The 19,706-nt window shown below is 43.1% G+C and overlaps 1 protein-coding gene across 3 annotated transcripts in view; it reads left to right on the forward strand.

The window, feature by feature from the left end:
• CUX2 (cut like homeobox 2) overlaps positions 1-19,706 on the forward strand; it is an 864,175-nt gene that overhangs the window by 714,770 nt on the left and 129,699 nt on the right. For all 3 annotated transcript variants that reach the window (XM_085636433.1, XM_085636434.1, XM_085636435.1), the window contains 2 exons: positions 2,732-2,780; positions 19,299-19,403. In XM_085636433.1, the coding sequence (XP_085492559.1) occupies positions 2,732-2,780; positions 19,299-19,403 (154 nt within the window). The remainder of the gene's footprint in view (positions 1-2,731; positions 2,781-19,298; positions 19,404-19,706) is intronic.

Consider the following 19,706-nt stretch of genomic DNA (forward strand, 5'->3'; position numbering starts at 1 on the left):
ACAAGTAATGCCCACTCCGCAGTGTCTTGTTTCTCCCATTCTGTTAGGTTGCCGGTATCATGTCCTAACATGGTCTGTCTGTCTCATCCATCAACCCCCTTCCTATTACGTCACAGGTCGATCACCATCTCCTGGAATGTCTCGTCCCTCCCATCTATCTCACCCTTCATGTTACGTTGCTGGTGCCATGTCTTACGGTGTTCTCTTCCTCCCATACATCAACCCCCTTCCTATTATGTCACAGGTGGCTCCACTTGGAGTGTCATCTCTGAGTCTTACACCCATCTCCCTATTCTTGTTACGTTGCTGGTACGACGTCCTAAAGTGTTCTCTCTCATCCATCAACACCCTTCCTAATACGTCACGGATACCACCTCCTGAAAGGTCTTGTTTCTCCCACCCATCTTTCTCCTGTTACGTTGCTTGTGCCACGTCTTACGGCGTTCTCTTTCTCCCATCTATCAACCTCCTTCCTATTACGTCACGAGTACCACCTCCTGAAGTGACTGGTCTCTCTCACCCCTCTCACACTTTCTGTTACGTTGCTGGTGTCACGTCCTACGGAGCTCTCTTTCTACCATCCAACAGCCCCCAACCCTTTACGTCATTGGTACAACCTTCTGTATTGTCGGTCTGGGTAACATTGCACAGTTCCCCCAGTGCTCGACTTGTTAATCACAGTGGCCGATCATGGCGGGTAAGGCACAGGCCACACCAGTGTTTTTTAAAACATCTCTCGGCCGTGAAATAACACCACACTGGAGAAAAGCCTCTTTAGAAGTCATCCTGACTAGTGTTTTTTATCTGGAGGGAAAACGTGGTAAGTTTCTTCTGAAATAACAAGCTTGGTTGAACTAATTTGTAGAAGTCAGGCAAGTCTTAGAATGAATTCTGGGCAAATCACTTAATCTCCCTGTGTCTTAAAATAAACAAATAAATTGGACATAGAGTAACGTAGTCTGGTGCTTAATAAAGCGCGCCAAAACTCTCGGGCCAAGCTTGCGCTATATAAAACTTTAAAAAGGGACTTTCTGAAACCCAGCACTATAAGACCAACATAAACAGGTTGAAGACTTGCTACAGGTCTCGCTTGGATCATGAAATGAACATTTTCATACATTATTGCCAAGTTCGCTTTACTCGCTGGCTTCACAGTTTCCAAAAACAAAAAAGCATGGTCCTTTTTAGAATTCCAAAATCTTTTTCTTTGCAGTTTATCTCTAAACACCTATGGGCCGCTTCACAACAATATTTTTTAACCTAATTGACGCTTGCGTCGGTAAAAATCTTCATTTGGAAGTGGAGATTCATGGATGCGACTCATAGAACGTACATTTGCACTTATATGTGCAAAATTACACTAGTTTAGGATAATTTTATGTGCGTGTGTAAATTTTCTCACAGTCGTACATTGTGGCTGGTCCAGGGTGGAGCCACCTGCAACAGGTGATAACAAGCATTGGCACAGCCAATAGGTCTCGCCTTTGGGACCTTATAAGTATTTAATTATGCAGCACAATATCCTTGGTGCAACATCAACTGTTCCATGGCTAAACACCTATAATGTCCCAAAGGCGAGACCTATTGGCTATGCCAATGCTTTTTTGTTGTTGTTCATGGCTATCAAAGAAATGCAAACGTAGACCATACAAATGGTGAGCCATTTCCCCTTCTTAATTTTAGACGACATACACTGCTTGGTCTTCAGCGCCACTGTCTTTCCTTTGTGTACAGTGGCAAAGGCCAGAAAAAAAAGATTTTACTCCCTGTGAAACTAATCTACCTCTTTGCATAAGTAATCTCGAGCCAATTCAATTTGCTAACTAAAGGCAATATAAATAAATACAAAAATACTTGCGTGCTGTGAATTTTGATATATTAAAAAAAAAAAGCATCAACCAGTTTCACTACATTAAATGTACATTTGCTTCTCGGTTCTTTATTGGGGGGATGCCACACGTAGTTATGAGTCAGGAACATCCCCTACCCGCCTTTGGCACATACCAGTAGCAGAGCCTGCCAAGCATTACAGCTGTTCAAATGTTTTGCCAGTTTCTCTAACACACTGCAACATATTTTTCATTCACATTATGCTACGGAGAGAGGACACTTAATCATGTAATACCAACGCAGATGTTCTTTGATAATTTGATATACCATCGGTACATAGTTTTGCTGTAAATAATTTTGCCTTTGATCACAATTGCCGACGCCTTCCAAAGGCTTTGCATGATACAGTCACCGTATAATGTGATGTCGCTACCATGTGTCACATCGATTCACATCTTTTTAAAACTACACTTGGGCAAGTTGCTCACATATACATGCTGGGGAAAAGTTCTGCAAGGCTGGATAAGGAATGTGAGAACGCGTTTGGCTAAACTCAAGGGCACCCAAGGAGCTTTGAGGAGTAGTCTAGCCAAACCTAAATACAGCAAAGAGGCTGTGAGGATCATTTAAGCAGATCCTAGTTAGAGCCAAGGGAACGCGTCTCGCCATCCTCAAGTGTATCTAATGGAATCCGATATAGTGCGCCGCAGCCGTCACACCAGGGGTTCAGCAAATTTCTGCAACGCAGCCTGGAAGGCAGCATAGCATTATGGACTCTCTCTCACAGTGGAAGATATCCCAAGGCAAACTCAAAAATAATTGTCTAAAAATAAAATTGTGTGTGTAAGGTATAAAAAGGTGATGTTAACAACTGTCTTGTTTTTTTGATTTGTTATTTCAGGGCAGACGAGCTGGGCATGATCATGACTAACCTTGAAAAGGCCAATCAGGTGAGGAGTCGCTTTTTGTATTGAATGTGCTGAGTGAGTGGATAAGCCCAACTCAATAACTTGCATTACGTCTAGTTTGGTATGTGGCTTCAGTCTTCAGATGTCTGGTAATCAAAAATGTTTATCATGGAGCATGGGAAACCATAAATGTTTTAAGTTGGGCCCTCTGACAGTTCCCTAATTCTCAGCATGTGCTCTTTTAATATATCAGTGACCTTGAGGATGAGGCCCACAAGTGGCAGTCATTTACAGGTGGTATGTTGCTACCTGCTCTGAGACTCAAAGAGTCTGTGATACCGTGAAGGCCACATGACACTTACGGTCTCATGTGAAATGGATGAAGGAAGTGATGGGCAAGGCCTTGCAGTCCAGTGGCGCCCCCACCATCCCAATTATAATCTTAGGGTCACTTTACCAGATTGTTCCAGGTGGAGAACATAACACTACATATCACCACCGCCAGGTGTGTTGCACCTGTTGGTGGTCTTATATACAATGCTGAGCAGCCGACTGGTCTGTAAGGAGAACAAATGAGTTCCCAACCAGTTAGTGCCTCTGAGAGGTGTGTAAAACTGGAGCAACTCATTCACACATCATGTCTAATGCAGCGGGGTGCCGAATGGGACATGATGTAGGAAGGCTGACAAACATTCTTTTATGTGTTCCTGCTCTGAAAGAATATTAGCAAAGCCCAGTTTGAAGATGGTAGCAGGCAAACTCACAAGCACATCTTTTTATGGTCTAAATATACTTTGATTGTGACCAGTGGAGAAGATGAATCAACAAGTTTTTTGGGTGATTAGAAATAGCTCAGAGGAGGAGAACTGGGGTGTTTCAATTCAGAAAAGTGTGTGTCATCCAAGAACTTATCAAACATGAGTTGCTGAACATGGAATATTATGATGGCTGATTGAGACCAGATTTCAGAAACACGTTTGTGAAGAGAGAAGAGGGTGGGGATAGGTAAATATTACACACTCATTGTTAACAAATTTTCAGTTTAAAATTTAAACACAATGAATTAATGTGATTTGCTAATAGGGGCACTTTCACACCTAGGTTGCACATTTACTACATCATTTTTAGCACAAATAATAAATTAGCAAATTTGGCGTGAAAACCCATCGAGGATATCTGTAAAGTTACAACCTGTGTGTGTTCACCACATTTCCACTCTCTTGTGAATATTCATGTTTCTGCTCCTATCTCTAAACCTAAGACTTCCGAAAGTCTGCAGTACTGGTGGGTTTTCAACAGATTTTCATTCATAAATCCAATGTTTTACAACCATAAGTGTAATGGAGATGGGATAGGACCAAAGGTGGACACATGTTAAGAAACGTGCTTCCAGGAGAAAGACCTTCACTTTTTAGAGGCGGTAGTTGAAGCAATGTGTGTTCTTAAGTTGAGGTTCATGCCAATATAGAAACCCAGGTATTTGCCAACGTGGATAAGTTGTGGAGTGATGACGTCAAGATTCATTGCTTTTAGTCAACTTTTCATTTATTGTTGATTGTGGTCATTGACAAAGAACACACGTTCTGTCTTTAGGTTGAGCTTGGGTTTGGACCTTTGAATTCCATGCTGGAAGTGTTGTGGGGCAACCATTTCAGAAGGTCATTTTTCCAGACGGAACTGAGTGTTGTAGTATGCAGATGGATTTTGAGATCCTTGTCGGTCTAGCAGGACTCTGTTGGGTTTCATGTAGAGGGTAAAGATTATTGATGAGAGGATGGAGCTTTGGGGAACACTCCAAGATAAAGACATGAGCGTAGACCTGCTGGAGTTCATCTGCTCAGCCTGGAATCTCTTGTTTAGGCAGGACATCAAACATTACAGGACAGTACAATTAAAACCATTCTTAAGGCAAGGGGGATGAGAAGGGCTTGGGGTCAGAAGTGTCTCATGATGCTGCAAGGTAGAGCAGGATGAATGTATTATGTTCCCATGACCTGTAATGCCTCATCAGCCACATGAATGTTGCCATAGCTGTGTTACATTCAGGTCTAATCCTTGAATGATAAACCTGAAGGTGGGCATTCCTCTCAGTCTTCTCATAATCTGGTTTTCAGCTTCCTTTTCAATGATTTTCTCTAGAATTGGTAGGTGGGTGATCGGACAGTAATTTGGTTTCATTAGGAGAGATAGGATCTGTCTGCTCTTGAGGGAATCGTAAGTGAGGGAGATATTGATGATGTTGAGCAGTGGCAGCTAACTTCACTGTTGATGATAATGGTATGATGTTTCCTTCATATGAGCTGGCCTTTTGGACATGTTGAAGGATTATAGCGCTGTGGTCAGCTACGTCCATGTTTTATGTATGTATGTATATGTTATCTGTATAGATGTATGTTGTCTGATTTTGGTGCTGGCATTTTTGAAAAAGTTGTTGATTGCTGTACTTTTCTTTTTGGAATGTTGGAGTAGTTGCCTCGGTCCAGGTTCCCCACAGTAGTTCATGGCATGGAAGAGTGTTTAGCCGAAAGTGTGCGGGATCAATGGGTCTCCTTTTGCTGCGAGCACCGTTGTTTCTTCTCCTGTTGGCTTCTGGCATGTTGGCTGTCATTTAGCTCCTGGATGTACCAGGGTCGACAGGGTGTAACATTAGAGGATCATGAGCATCTACTATCATATTCTCAGTATGGCTGAAGTTGGGGAGTCTTATCTTTGGTTTTGAAGTCAGAGGTTGAGTTCATTGATGTTAAGTGCTCATTCAGAATATTAGTGCAGATGTTCTTGAAGGAGCTTTTAGGGGTTAAGCATGGGAGGCAGTGGTAAATTATAGTAAGAGGGCCGCAAAAAAGGGACTGGAGTGAATTGGTTAGTATCCTACTTCCACAGAATTCTGCTGCATATGCATTTATCTGATATTAGGATGCTTTATCTATACTGAATTGTTGCTTGAATTTCTGTGTGTATTGCACACTTGTCTTTGTTTTATGGATGCTGAAAATAGTAACTTTAAAGCACAGTTATCTGTGGCTGTTGCTATTATTTTCAATATTTTATCTTCCTTTGTAATTTATCCTCTTGCGTAAATATCTGCACAAAATAACTTATTATTAAAATCAGATATCCAAGAGAAGGTAATTTTCCCTTGTCCACAGAGTTGGCATGGGCCGCCAGTAACCTGCACTGATTCCTGCATGGGCCACATAGTTATAGTTTTACATTCTGTGACGTCGGACAAGACAAATAATATTTGTGCATTTGTATTTAAGGATCACCAAATTTGGAAATAAATCATCAATGCATTTATTATATTTAATTAGCATCTTTCATCCTAACAGTTAACAAATGATGCAAGAGAGCCTGATCTACAATAAATAGATGAAACTTTAAGGTGGGATTTGAGAGGTGCACTTTACATAAATAAAGAGTTAGAATAAGGGAAGCATTCACACCTTTAACACATTATATCTTGGACTTTGTCCTTCTTCCCTCCTTTTAAGGTCGAAGCTTACAGACAGTGCAGCTGCCTGTTTTGCTAAAGACTTCTTGTGGACCTTCTGAAAGCTTCCCTAGGAGTGCATTCCACCCATTGCTTACCATTGGCTTTGTGTTTTGTAACTCACAACTGCTTGCTTTCTATTTACTCGCTTTATTTGTTTTATGATGTCCAGTTTGAGTTTGTTCCTTCCTTAGAGCATTGCCAGCTTACTGTATTTTTCCACGAGTGCTCGCTTTCTTTAAACAGGCCTTTCAATTCTTGTTCTGTTCTTGTCACGTTTGCTGTGCATTCAAAGGCAAAGTTAAAATATCAGGCTCTGTCTTCCAAGAGATCTAGGTGTTTACTTTTCTTTCTCTGACTTCAAAGTGAGAGGAATTTTTTGACATTCTTGCTGTAAAAGAATAGGCTTTTTTTTTAGCGCACAGCAAAATGTAAATGTCTGTAAATGAACTGTGCAGATATTTTGGAATAAATCAGAATTAGGAAACACAAATAAAGCACATTTGTTTGTAATTCTGATGTGTGGTGGAAACAAATATTGTAATATGGTCAGAACAAATCAATACACTAAGTGATGACATTTCCACACACCATTTGTGCACTGTATACTTTTATCAGTAGAACTGTATGTCTGTGCAAATGTAATGGTCATTTAAACTGAAAATTAGTTGTCTGTAATGGCAGTGCGCTACCACACCATACGTAATCCACACTACTCCATTCCACTCAACAGCACGCCACTCCAATCTACGCCACTCCACGACATGCCCCTCTACTCTACGACATGCCACTCTCCTCTATGCCACTCCACTGTATGCCCGCCACTCTAAGACACTCAACGACATGCCACTCTGCAACACGCTTCTCTACACTTTTCTACAACACTCCACTCTACTCCACGACATGCCACTCCACTCAATACCACTCCACTCTACGCCACTCTGATACGCCACTCTACTCAACGACACGCAGCTCCACTCTACGACACACCCCTTCACTCTAGGCTCCTCCACTCTTGCCCTTCCACTTCTGCCGCTCCACACTACGACACTCCAGTCTAGGCCACTCCACTCTACGACACTCCACTCTGTGCCACTTCACTCCACTCTATGCTACTCCACTCTATGACATTTTATTTCGCTCTACGCCTCTCAATGACACTCCACTTTATTCCACTTTAAGACACTCAGCTCCACTCTATGCCACTCCACTCTACAACACTCTACTCCACTCTACGCCACTCTACGGCACTACTCAACTCCCTCTATGCCACTCCATGCCACTGTAATCCATCAGACTCTATGACACACTACTCCACTTTACTCCACTCTCCTTCACTACTCCACTCAACACCACTCCATTCTATAACATCACAACACTCTACTCTGTAACACTCTATGACACTCCACTCTATGACACTCTAATCTATGCAACTCCCTCTACACAACTCCATGCCACTTTACTCCCCTCTACGCCACTTCACCACACACTATGCCAAGCCACTCTACCATACTCTGTGGCACTCTACATCCCTCCACTCTACGACTCTCTACTCCCTCCATGGCACTCTATGCCACTTAATTCTATTCCACTATATACCACTCCACTGTACACAACTCCCGCTACACCAGTCCACACCGCTTTACTCCATTATACGACACTCTATTACAGTTCACATCTTCCACTCTACTCCACTCCATTCTACTTTCTCCATGGCACTCCACGACACTCCCCTCCCCTCTACTCCACTCTACACCACTCCATGACACTCTACACCACTCCACGAAACTCTATGCTACAACACTTCTCTCTACACCACTCAACTCTACGCCACTCACTTCTAGCCATACTTCAGTAGTCGCCCTGGTGTATAATATGGATAAAACACATTGACAAAGCCAGTAATAATTGCATAGGCGGTCCCTTTTGGATTTACCAATGCTTGCGTACTCTCATGTGGTGAAGAAATGCCACCGATGCTGTTGGTGGTCGCTATCAATACAGACAGTTGGACTTTGGCCAAAAAAAGCACTGCCTCTTTTCCCTGCCTGCTCTGCAGCTCTTTTGTGGTCTGTAGTGGGGAAGTGTCCCTAAAGGGCCAACCTTCCCAGCAGCAACAGGGGTTGTACCTTGCACTAAGAGGAAGTCTGTCCTTAATTCCCTATGTATTTCCATTTTTTGTTGTTGTGTAAAATCACCTTTTATTTTTTAACACTTTGCAACACAGAGCGTAGATTATAACAAAGACGTAGTCGCTTTTATAAAAGTACAGTAGTTATCTCTGAGTCTCTGGGAAAGGAATCAATCACATTATCAGATAACCCCACCATATTTTGGGTCACTGTTACAGTTTTATGAGAAATTTCAAACTCGCCCATTGCTCGGAGATAAATAGCAATCTTAACAAGACATTTATTATATGCAGAATGTAACCGTACCCCTAATAGAGTTCTACGTTTCCTGTAATAAGCAAGACATCTTTTATTCTAAACCCCCCATACTAGCATCTTAAAGCATGTTCATTATGGACTAGCTACTTTAGAATAAATCACTATTTTTCTCTGCCAAATATCCCCAAGCTTAAGTGCTTAAGATACTTCAAATCCCTCCCAAAGATGGCCCCCGGATCAGGCATAGAATAGCGAATTAAATACTCCCTTCACACAGTGGCTGGTTAGGAAAGGTCAGGCAAATAATACACGCAGTGATATGCGGAAGAACATAATTCATGTTAATTGAATGAACACAGAACAAGCGTCCTTACCCTGACTTACTCGTGAGCAATCTTTCATCCCTATTTTGGATTTTGGAAAGATTTATCGTTTCATGAACTGTACTTGTAAATGAAAAGTAATGTTTTACCCATATAGAGTACCCTTATTTCTGAAATATACCAGCCTGTACATCCTAAAATTAAAAATGCAAGATGAGTTTATTGCAGTCATTCTAATAATACTAACCAACAAAAGCAATAGCAGATGAATCCAGAAGAAGCCAACATGGCCCATGTAGCTCAATGAAATACAATCATTTTGATATTGAGCAAAACTATTAGTTGATGAGTTATTTCAGTTAGTTGATGAGGGTACTGGTTTTCGACGATATTAAAAACATACTCCATTGTCATCAGGCTGGGAACCCTCAGTAGTGTACAGCCTCAAAAATACCATGGAAACAGACATGGACTATATATAGCCCATACATCTCATTTTATGACCCTGACTCTGGCCACTGAGGTGGATAGATTCAGAGCTCCAACTTTCCATAGTGAAGGTTTCAAAGTTCAGAAATTCTACCACATGTCAATCAGACAAAAGCAAACTCATGGAGTTCTACTCTTTTCCTTGAAAAACTGTTTATTGTGGGGCCATTCCTCTCCTTGGAACTTCTCCTCATCTCCAGTTACAGAAAGTAATCAGCTGTTTTGTGCCTGAGTGGTTGAGCTTTGAAAGCAACACCATTGGCATGCAGTCCAGGTCTTCTACAACTTCTGGTGATATATGACATTTCCTCAGAAGCAGTTTCCTTGTTGGTGAGCCTCATCAAAGGTGTCTTTGTCCATGGCTATGGATAAGCTACACTTGTCATTTACATTATTGATGAAGGATCCACTTTGGATAACCGTGCAATTGATGATCACTTTGTCTAGAGATCCCCACTGGCCCTTTGCCTGCCAGGTCTGCATCATTGATGAAGACCATCCTGTTGACGAAGACCATCATTTCGACAATGACCATTTGTCTATAACTTCTTCATCGACAAACCTTGTCAGCGACGGCTATTTTGATGACACTAACTCTGACCTTTCCCGAGAGCCCTGTGTCGGCAATATGACTACACTCTTAATATATCAGAAAACAAAGTGAAACTAAGAACCAGTGTTGCCCGCCATTTAATTCATTAGAATTACTTCTGAGCTGCCTTCACACATCATAGATGACTTCTTCAGGTAAAGGTGAGTTCAGGGACAAGGCTCTTCACGGTGGTGACTGCCAGTTTGCTGACTATTCTTACTATAATGATGATGTCTAATCTCGATCTGGTCTTCAGGTAGAGGGTCTTCATAACTTGGACAACCTCTATGTTCCTGGCAATTCCGAGGAAGAGCATGATTACCAAAGATGTCTCCATTTTGATAAAAGGTGACATCATTTTCTGAATCCACTCAAACTTTCTTGAAACACCCATGAGATGAAGTCTCTATGAATTTTTGGACTTTATTAAATGATTAATTAAGTCTTTAGTAACCAATTACCTCCTCCTGCACTTTATTTAACTTCATCATAACCTAGTTTGCCTCCTCAAGTGCCACTATCGACTGCCCCTGCACAACCAGTTCAAATTCAACCCATGCTTCCGTCAGACCCATCTACATTACCTACTCCACTTGTATCTGCTGCTGACCAACCTAAATGTCCAGAACAGATCCATAATGACATCATAACAAGCAAGATACTATCTCAGTTGACAAAGATGATGATCCTCACCGTGATGATGAAACAGGAGGCTAAGGTGATGTTCAGGAACCCTGGAATATGCACTTAACAATATACACCTTCCATTGCTTACTTGACCAGACCTCACAAAAATGTAATTCACCAATAACCTCTGTTAAAAATACCACTTTCCTTTTTTAATTTAAGGACAAGTCAAATCGATCCATTAGATCTATTCCTATGTTAGACTCGAAGAAGTGGGGTTAACATGCATGTGTAATCTGGCAACAGTATACCTTAGTTGCCCATCTGACGAAAAAGTATAAGGTTCCTCATTCCTTTTGAAACAGATTAAAACCAATAAATGATTTACAAAAGATGGCTGGAGCAGCTGACACCGCACTTATCACCAAATGTATTTGCTTAGTTATGAACTAAATTATGAAGTTAATGGGTGCCCGACAAAGAGGGACCAACCACCATAGACCCCCCTGCCGGGTAATTACACTGCATCAAAGTACAATACAGACTATATTGCTCAGCCCTTCATATGGGTCACAAAGGCAGTGAAGCCCCACAGATAATATGAATCAACACTCCACGTTTCGAATGACCACAATAGAAGAGTCCTGTGTGTTGTTGTAGTTGTTTTTCAGTTCTTTATTGATGATTTTCTCATAAATATCAGTTTTTGATTGTTGCCATAGCCAATGAGTTTAGTCCTTCAGTGCTTCTTCAAATCACATTATGCCATGTCAAACTACAACATTTGGTCCTCCAATGGAGCAAGTAATTATTCAAGTATGGTCCCCTTAGATGAGTTATCTCCACATGGGGCCGTATTACATAAGGTGCCCCAGGGGTGCAACGGGCGTTTGCGCCCACTTTGTGCGCCCCCGGGGCACTTTGGTATTATAGAAGCAGACACTTGTGCGTCCCCTTCTATAATACCGATAGCGCTGGCGCACTTAAAGCGCCAGCGCTTTCAACAGAGGGTGTTCTCTCATTTGCATAGGGGTGTGCCCTATGCAAATGAGGGAATTCCTTTGACTCTGTGCCCGCGCCATATTACAGACGCTGGCGCAGAGTCAAAGAAGACCTCATGAGGCGCACTGATAGTGCGCCATTTAAAAGGTGGCACACTGTCCGTGCGCCTCTTTGAAGCTGCCCTCTGCAGGGAGTAAAGAGGGTCTCATGGACCCCCAGACATCCCCTTGCAGGCGGGTGCAGTCACTGACTGCACCCGCCTGCAAAGGGATCTCTAATCCCCTTTGAAAGTGCAGGCGGGTGCCGCCTGCACTGTAAAAACACGGAGCAGCACATTCACCATAATGGGGCGCATTGGCATTGTTTGCGCCCAGCGCACCTTTTCCAAGATGCACTGGGCGCAAACAATGCCAATACGTAATATGGCCCATGGTGTCTTTTGCAGCGTGCACATAGTGTACAAAGATTATAACCAACTTGACTATACTGACGGCAGCCCAAAAATATTTTCATAATCCCACATCTCTGTGTGTTGTCCCACCAAACCACAAGAGCTGTTGCCTGAACGCAATGAGCAAATCAGTTAGTGATTTTGCTGCAACAGCTATCAAAATTGCAAATGCTAGTGCAGTCCTATCAAGCAAAACTAAGGCATGACATAGACCTCCTTTTAGATAAGTTACAAGATGACTGTCAAGCACAGGTCAAATCAATTCTTAGAGAGGAAGAGTATACTTTTTCAGCCTTTATTGCTGTCTCTCTTGATAATTGTGATATAATCTTTCATCAAATGGCAACAGAAGCAGTTCTACAAAGACACAGCTGGCTTAGAAGCACATCCTTCTATCCATATATCCAGTCCAGAGTGTTACGATGGACTGCATTTATTTTGTAAGCATGTTGGCCCGATCTAAGAGGGGATCAAAATGGATACCAAAATGGCAAGATATCTGAGTACTTCAACTGCAAAATGTTCCATTCTGTAGACACTTGTTATATGGCAAAAGGTCAGGGACATCCAGCAATTTTCGTCCATACCATCTGCGTTATTACTTACGCTTCCAGTCTCCATCACAGTATTGTAAACGGCAGACTGGAGGCCACAGGCAATGTAAAGCGAATGGCTCCTCATCTATCAAGGGCTACGATTGTCCCTGGCATACACGCCTCCCTGATCCACTTCCCTCATTTCCCATTCCAGTTGCGGGAAAAGTGGTAGCTTTCTTTCCAGGATGGTATCAGATCTTATCCAATTGCTCTCTGTTGGAAATCATATGGTATGTTAACGCAATAGAATTCGTTTTGAGGCCCCTACCAAAGCCCCCAAGGAAGGAACATCAGCTGCACCTGAAAGATTTACAATAAAAAATCATCACACTACTTTGCATATCTGCAAAAAGGCCAGTGACAAAGATTTTTATTCAGGTTTTTTCCATGTCTGCAAGATGTCTGGGAATGGCACCCTAATTCGGACCTTCAACCTCTGAACAAGTTCATCAAGCAGCAGAGTGTCAGGATGGGTTTGCTTCAAGACATATGGATCAGTCATGGAGATTACCTGGTTCCATTCAACACAGAAGATGCTTACTTCCAGTTTCCCATGCATCCATAATATAGAAAGTACAAGCGGTTTATGGTAGGTGATGAACACTACCAATTCAAGGCATGACCATTTGGCCACAGGTCAACTCTGTGATTATCCACAAAGTGCCTAGAACCAGTTGAAATGCATCAAATATGTCACGGTGTGAGAGTGTTTTCAGGCCCATATGATTGGCATATCAAGTCTTCCTCGCAGCCACAAAGCTACTCAAGGGGTCAACGTAAAACCTGAACTTGTTGAAAGTATTAGGTTGACTCTCAAAGAGAAAAAGTCAGTCCTCAGCATGCTCCGTTTCTAGGGGCAAACATATGTGCAGACACAATGAAAGCTGACCCCCCCCCCCCCCCTGAAGAAAGGGAGGAAAGACTGATAACCTTAGCACAAGACAGCTACTGCAAGCAACGCATCATGACCCAGAGATGCAAGGTCCTCTTGAGGATGACATCATTCTGCGTTCATTGATTCCTCAATGTCCCCTACAATTGAGGCTTCTCGAAGGATAAATAAACCGAGAATTGCAATAAGTCACAGGATAAATGGGATGAACTGAAACAACCACCTTTGGTGTCAAACAAGCGCTAACGTGCTAGAAGCTCAGAATAATCTTTTATGTGGGAAAAGACCTTTAGGCTGTGGATCAGCGGTTCTTTTTCATGGCAGATTCTTCTCTCAAGCGTTGAGGTGCTGAGTTACAGGATCTTTTGACGAACAGTCTCAGGTCTTCTCAAACGGAAGGCTTGATTATAAATATTCTTGAACACGGAGCAATCAAATTTATCCTGAAGGACTTCTCACAGCTAATCTCCAACCAGGAGGTGCTCAGGACAGACAATATGACTACACTCTTCATACAGCTAATCTCCAACCAGGAGGTGCTCAGGACAGACAATATGACTACACTCTTCTTACAGCTAATCTCCAACCAGGAGGTGCTCAGGACAGACAATATGACTACACTCTTCATGCAGCTAATCTCCAACCAGGAGGTGCTCAGGACAGACAATATGACTACACTCTTCATACATCTAATCTCCAACCAGGAGGTGCTCAGGACAGACAATATGACTACACTCTTCATACAGCTAATCTCCAACCAGGAGGTGCTCAGGACAGACAATATGACTACACTCTTCATACAGCTAATCTCCAACCAGGAGGTGCTCAGGACAGACAATATGACTACACTCTTCATACAGCTAATCTCCAACCAGGAGGTGCTCAGGACAGACAATATGACTACACTCTTCATACAGCTAATCTCCAACCAGGAGGTGCTCGGGAGAGACAATATGACTACACTCTCCATACAGCTAATCTCCAACCAGGAGGTGCTCAGGACAGACAATATGACTACACTCTTCATACAGCTAATCTCCAACCAGGAGGTGCTCGGGACAGACAATATGACTACACTCTTCATACAGCTAATCTCCAACCAGGAGGTGCTCGGGACAGACAATATGACTACACTCTTCATACAGCTAATCTCCAACCAGGAGGTGCTCAGGACAGACAATATGACTACACTCTTCATACAGCTAATCTCCAACCAGGAGGTGCTCAGGACAGACAATATGACTACACTCTTCATACAGCTAATCTCCAACCAGGAGGTGCTCAGGACAGACAATATGACTACACTCTTCATACAGCTAATCTCCAACCAGGAGGTGCTCGGGAGAGACAATATGACTACACTCTCCATACAGCTAATCTCCAACCAGGAGGTGCTCAGGACAGACAATATGACTACACTCTTCATACAGCTAATCTCCAACCAGGAGGTGCTCGGGACAGACAATATGACTACACTCTTCATACAGCTAATCTCCAACCAGGAGGTGCTCGGGACAGACAATATGACTACACTCTTCATACAGCTAATCTCCAACCAGAAGGTGCTCGGGACAGACAATATGACTACACTCTTCATACAGCTAATCTCCAACCAGGAGGTGCTCGGGACAGACAATATGACTACACTCTTCATACAGCTAATCTCCAACCAGGAGGTGCTCGGGACAGACAATATGACTACACTCTTCATACAGCTAATCTCCAAACAGGAGGTGCTCGGGAGAGACAATATGACTACACTCTTCATACAGCTAATCTCCAACCAGGAGGTGCTCGGGAGAGACAATATGACTACACTCTTCATACAGCTAATCTCCAACCAGGAGGTGCTCAGGAGAGACAATATGACTACACTCTTCATACAGCTAATCTCCAACCAGGAGGTGCTCGGGACAGACAATATGACTACACTCTTCATGCAGCTAATCTCCAACCAGGAGGTGCTCGGGACAGACAATATGACTACACTCTTCATACAGCTAATCTCCAACCAGGAGGTGCTCGGGACAGGCAATATGACTACACTCTTCATACAGCTAATCTCCAACCAGGAGGTGCTCGGGACAGACAATATGACTACACTCTTCATACAGCTAATCTCCAACCAGGAGGTGCTCGGGACAGACAATATGACTACACTCTTCATACAGCTAATCTCCAACCAGGAGGTGCTCGGGACAGACAATATGACTACACTCTTCATACAGCTAATCTCCAACCAGGAGGTGCTCGGGACAGACAATATGACTACACTCTTCATACAGCTAATCTCCAGACAGGAGGTGCTCGGGAGAGACAATATGACTACACTCTTCATACAGCTAATCTCCAACCAGGAGGTGCTCGGGAGAGACAATATGACTACACTCTTCATACAGCTAATCTCCAACCAGGAGGTGCTCAGGACAGACAATATGACTACACTCTTCATGCAGCTAATCTCCAACCAGGAGGTGCTCAGGACAGACAATATGACTGCACTCTTCATGCAGCTAATCTCCAACCAGGAGGTGCTCAGGACAGACAATATGACTACACTCTTCATACAGCTAATCTCCAACCAGGAGGTGCTCGGGACAGACAATATGACTACACTCTCCATACAGCTAATCTCCAACCAGGAGGTGCTCAGGACAGACAATATGACTACACTCTCCATACAGCTAATCTCCAACCAGGAGGTGCTCAGGACAGACAATATGACTACACTCTTCATACAGCTAATCTCCAACCAGGAGGTGCTCAGGACAGACAATATGACTACACTCTTCTTACAGCTAATCTCCAACCAGGAGGTGCTCAGGACAGACAATATGACTACACTCTTCTTACAGCTAATCTCCAACCAGGAGGTGCTCAGGACAGACAATATGACTACACTCTTCATGCAGCTAATCTCCAACCAGGAGGTGCTCAGGACAGACAATATGACTACACTCTTCATACAGCTAATCTCCAACCAGGAGGTGCTCAGGACAGACAATATGACTACACTCTTCATGCGGCTAATCTCCAACCAGGAGGTGCTCAGGACAGACAATATGACTACACTCTTCATACAGCTAATCTCCAACCAGGAGGTGCTCAGGACAGACAATATGACTACACTCTTCATACAGCTAATCTCCAACCAGGAGGTGCTCAGGACAGACAATATGACTACACTCTCCATACAGCTAATCTCCAACCAGGAGGTGCTCAGGACAGACAATATGACTACACTCTTCTTACAGCTAATCTCCAACCAGGAGGTGCTCAGGACAGACAATATGACTACACTCTTCATACAGCTAATCTCCAACCAGGAGGTGCTCGGGACAGACAATATGACTACACTCTTCATACAGCTAATCTCCAACCAGGAGGTGCTCGGGACAGACAATAAGACTACACTCTTCATGCAGCTAATCTCCAACCAGGAGGTGCTCAGGACAGACAATATGACTACACTCTTCATGCGGCTAATCTCCAACCAGGAGGTGCTCAGGACAGACAATAGGACTACACTCTAATATATCAGAAAACAAAGTGAAACTAAGAGCCTGATTTATGGTTTATCAAACCAGGTTACAACGTTACAAACATGATGGATATCCTGTCCACCGTATTACACGTGCATTATATTCTATGGCACTTGAAATAAGACGGACGGGCTAATCGTCAGTGTTTATCACGAAGTAACCCGCACACCAAAATCTAAATCAGGCCCTACGGGATGTCACAGGAAGGACAGTGCCTCTGGCACTGGGTTCTAAAGCAATCAAACTGAGAGCAGAACATGCTCCAGGATGGCACAATACAAATAAGTAAATACTCGTGTAAAGCGTACTTCGCAAAAACTATTCACCAAGCTGTATCCGTGCAGTATTGGTGCACTGGTTTCCATATGTCGGGATTTGCTTAGCCTGGGGGAGGTGAAGAACGCCATAATTTCATACACGTAAAAGGCCGCACTTTAATCGAAGGTTGGAATGGTTACTGTTTATTCAGAATTGCTCATGTGGCACTGAAAAGGTCCCCTGAAGTGTGACGACTACTACACAAAATCACAGCTGTAAACCAAATTAGTGGTTGAAAAGGGGCATTAATAGGTTGTAATTCTAACCTTAAGCTTCAAGTCTGAATGCATGTGTTGTAATTTTAATTACAGAGGAGGAGGTGGTATTAGCAGAACAATTCGTTGCTAATTGTACACTCCAGAATAAGTATATTTTTCTTTCTTGTCATTTTATTGCAAAGCGCCTGACTTCAGAGTTTTAGCCCTCCCCTAAAATCCCTTCTCATTGTCAAAATATTTTGATGTGACAAAAGATATATCCTTAAAAGTTTGACAGGAGTATAGTTCATAACCTAGGTTAAAATTGCGAAGAGGAAGAAATCCCTAGCAAATCCTTCAAAGAAGTATGTTTTACTCAGCTGAGTCTTGGTTTGGGCATCTGTTGGAGGCATCGCAGTGACATGAGACGCAGAAAGAAGAGGGGTATGGCCCGCTCAGGAAAAAACACAAGTGCCATGGTTCTTTAAAATATTTGTGTCTCATCGCAGACAAATCATAGCCTCGCCAGATATGCCTTCTGTCATTGGTTCTTCCTTCAGATCCCGAAACAGCCTGCTTCCAAGATGGAGATGATCCGCAGGCGGGAGTCCTTCTTTTGTTCATAACAGGATCTCAAGACCTATTTGTGCCACCTCGGGGAGATTATCTCAATCACTGATTGTAATCATTTCCCTCAGCCTCACTCCTGGTCTAGACTGAAATCACGAGTCAGACCACTGTCAGGACTTACATGTATGCATGCATTTTTGTCTTCGAATAGTAAAGCCCAGGCGAATTTTACCCGAAAGAGAACATTTTGCAGCTGAAATGTTAGTAACTGTCCAAAGTCAAAGTTTCACGTTGTCTTAGAGTTTCTTACAATTCTCTTTATGAAGTTGGTAATGCTTTTGTGTGGTTCAGTTTCACTGACAGAATCTGAGTAAAAAACGAAGGACAGGTGGATTATGTATATATGGACTATTCAATGCCTTGGTTGTGCGACCATTGGTCTGTGGCGACTAATAACTCTTCCATACGTCCCCAATGACCTTCTAAGGTCAATATTTGTACAATGTCCATCAGCCCTGGTATTAAATGCAGCTGTTTAACTTGGTCTTATTAACCACACACTTAGAATGTATCTGCAGTTGGAAGGGTGCGGCGCTCACTATATCGTGCTCCAAAGAGCAACCTACTAAACTAATGCAACCACAGTGTCCACTTCCACTATATCGTCATGGTGACACGATGTGGCGTTAAGTAAATCTATGCTCACCTACCAATACCTATCCTGGTGGTATGCTGGTAGTGGATATTGTGGATGCAGCATGACTGCGATATGGTGGCATGCAACCATACCCAAGTGCATGCACTGCTGTGTTTGACAGTGCACAGTGCTGCCAAGTGGTAGGAGGGTGCATGTTGGTGCGATACAAAACATCAAAATAAATATATACATAAATAGAAAACGTCATCAAAATCCTTGATTTCATGAGCATTCGTTCCCTCCCTTTTGTCCACAGCCTCAGGAAACCCATTATGTGTGCCTTGCTGCGGCGGGTACCTTTTCTGACATTTAAGGACATCATTGCCTGGCTTGATAAAGTGTACAGCTGAACAGAAATCTAGTTTTGTTTGCATTTTGCAGAGAGCCGAGGCGGCCCAGAGGGAGGTGGAGAGCCTGAGCGAGCAGCTAACCACAGTGAACACTTCCATTCGGCTGGCCTGCTGCTCTCCCCCAGCACCCAGTGCGGTAAGCCATTTTGTGATGATACCAGCAACTGTTCCTCTGTTTGAATCCCTGACAACATGGATATGCGTGTATGACACAGATGTTTTTCACCAGTCATTCCCACCTAGAAACATTTTGATGGCCCGTCCCTTCCTTTTTCGGCCACAGTCTTTTTAATTGACGTTTGGGGTGCATGTTTTGATCATTTATGGCTGATTATCACACCGTCACCTGGGCGGGGGGAGGGGGGGGGGGCTCATGCACCACTGCTGATCTTGTATTATTATGCGTTTTGTTCATGAATACATAAACCTAAACATACAT

Source organism: Triturus cristatus, chromosome 11, assembly GCF_964204655.1.
Source record: "Triturus cristatus chromosome 11, aTriCri1.1, whole genome shotgun sequence".
Taxonomy (NCBI): Eukaryota; Metazoa; Chordata; class Amphibia; order Caudata; family Salamandridae; genus Triturus; species Triturus cristatus.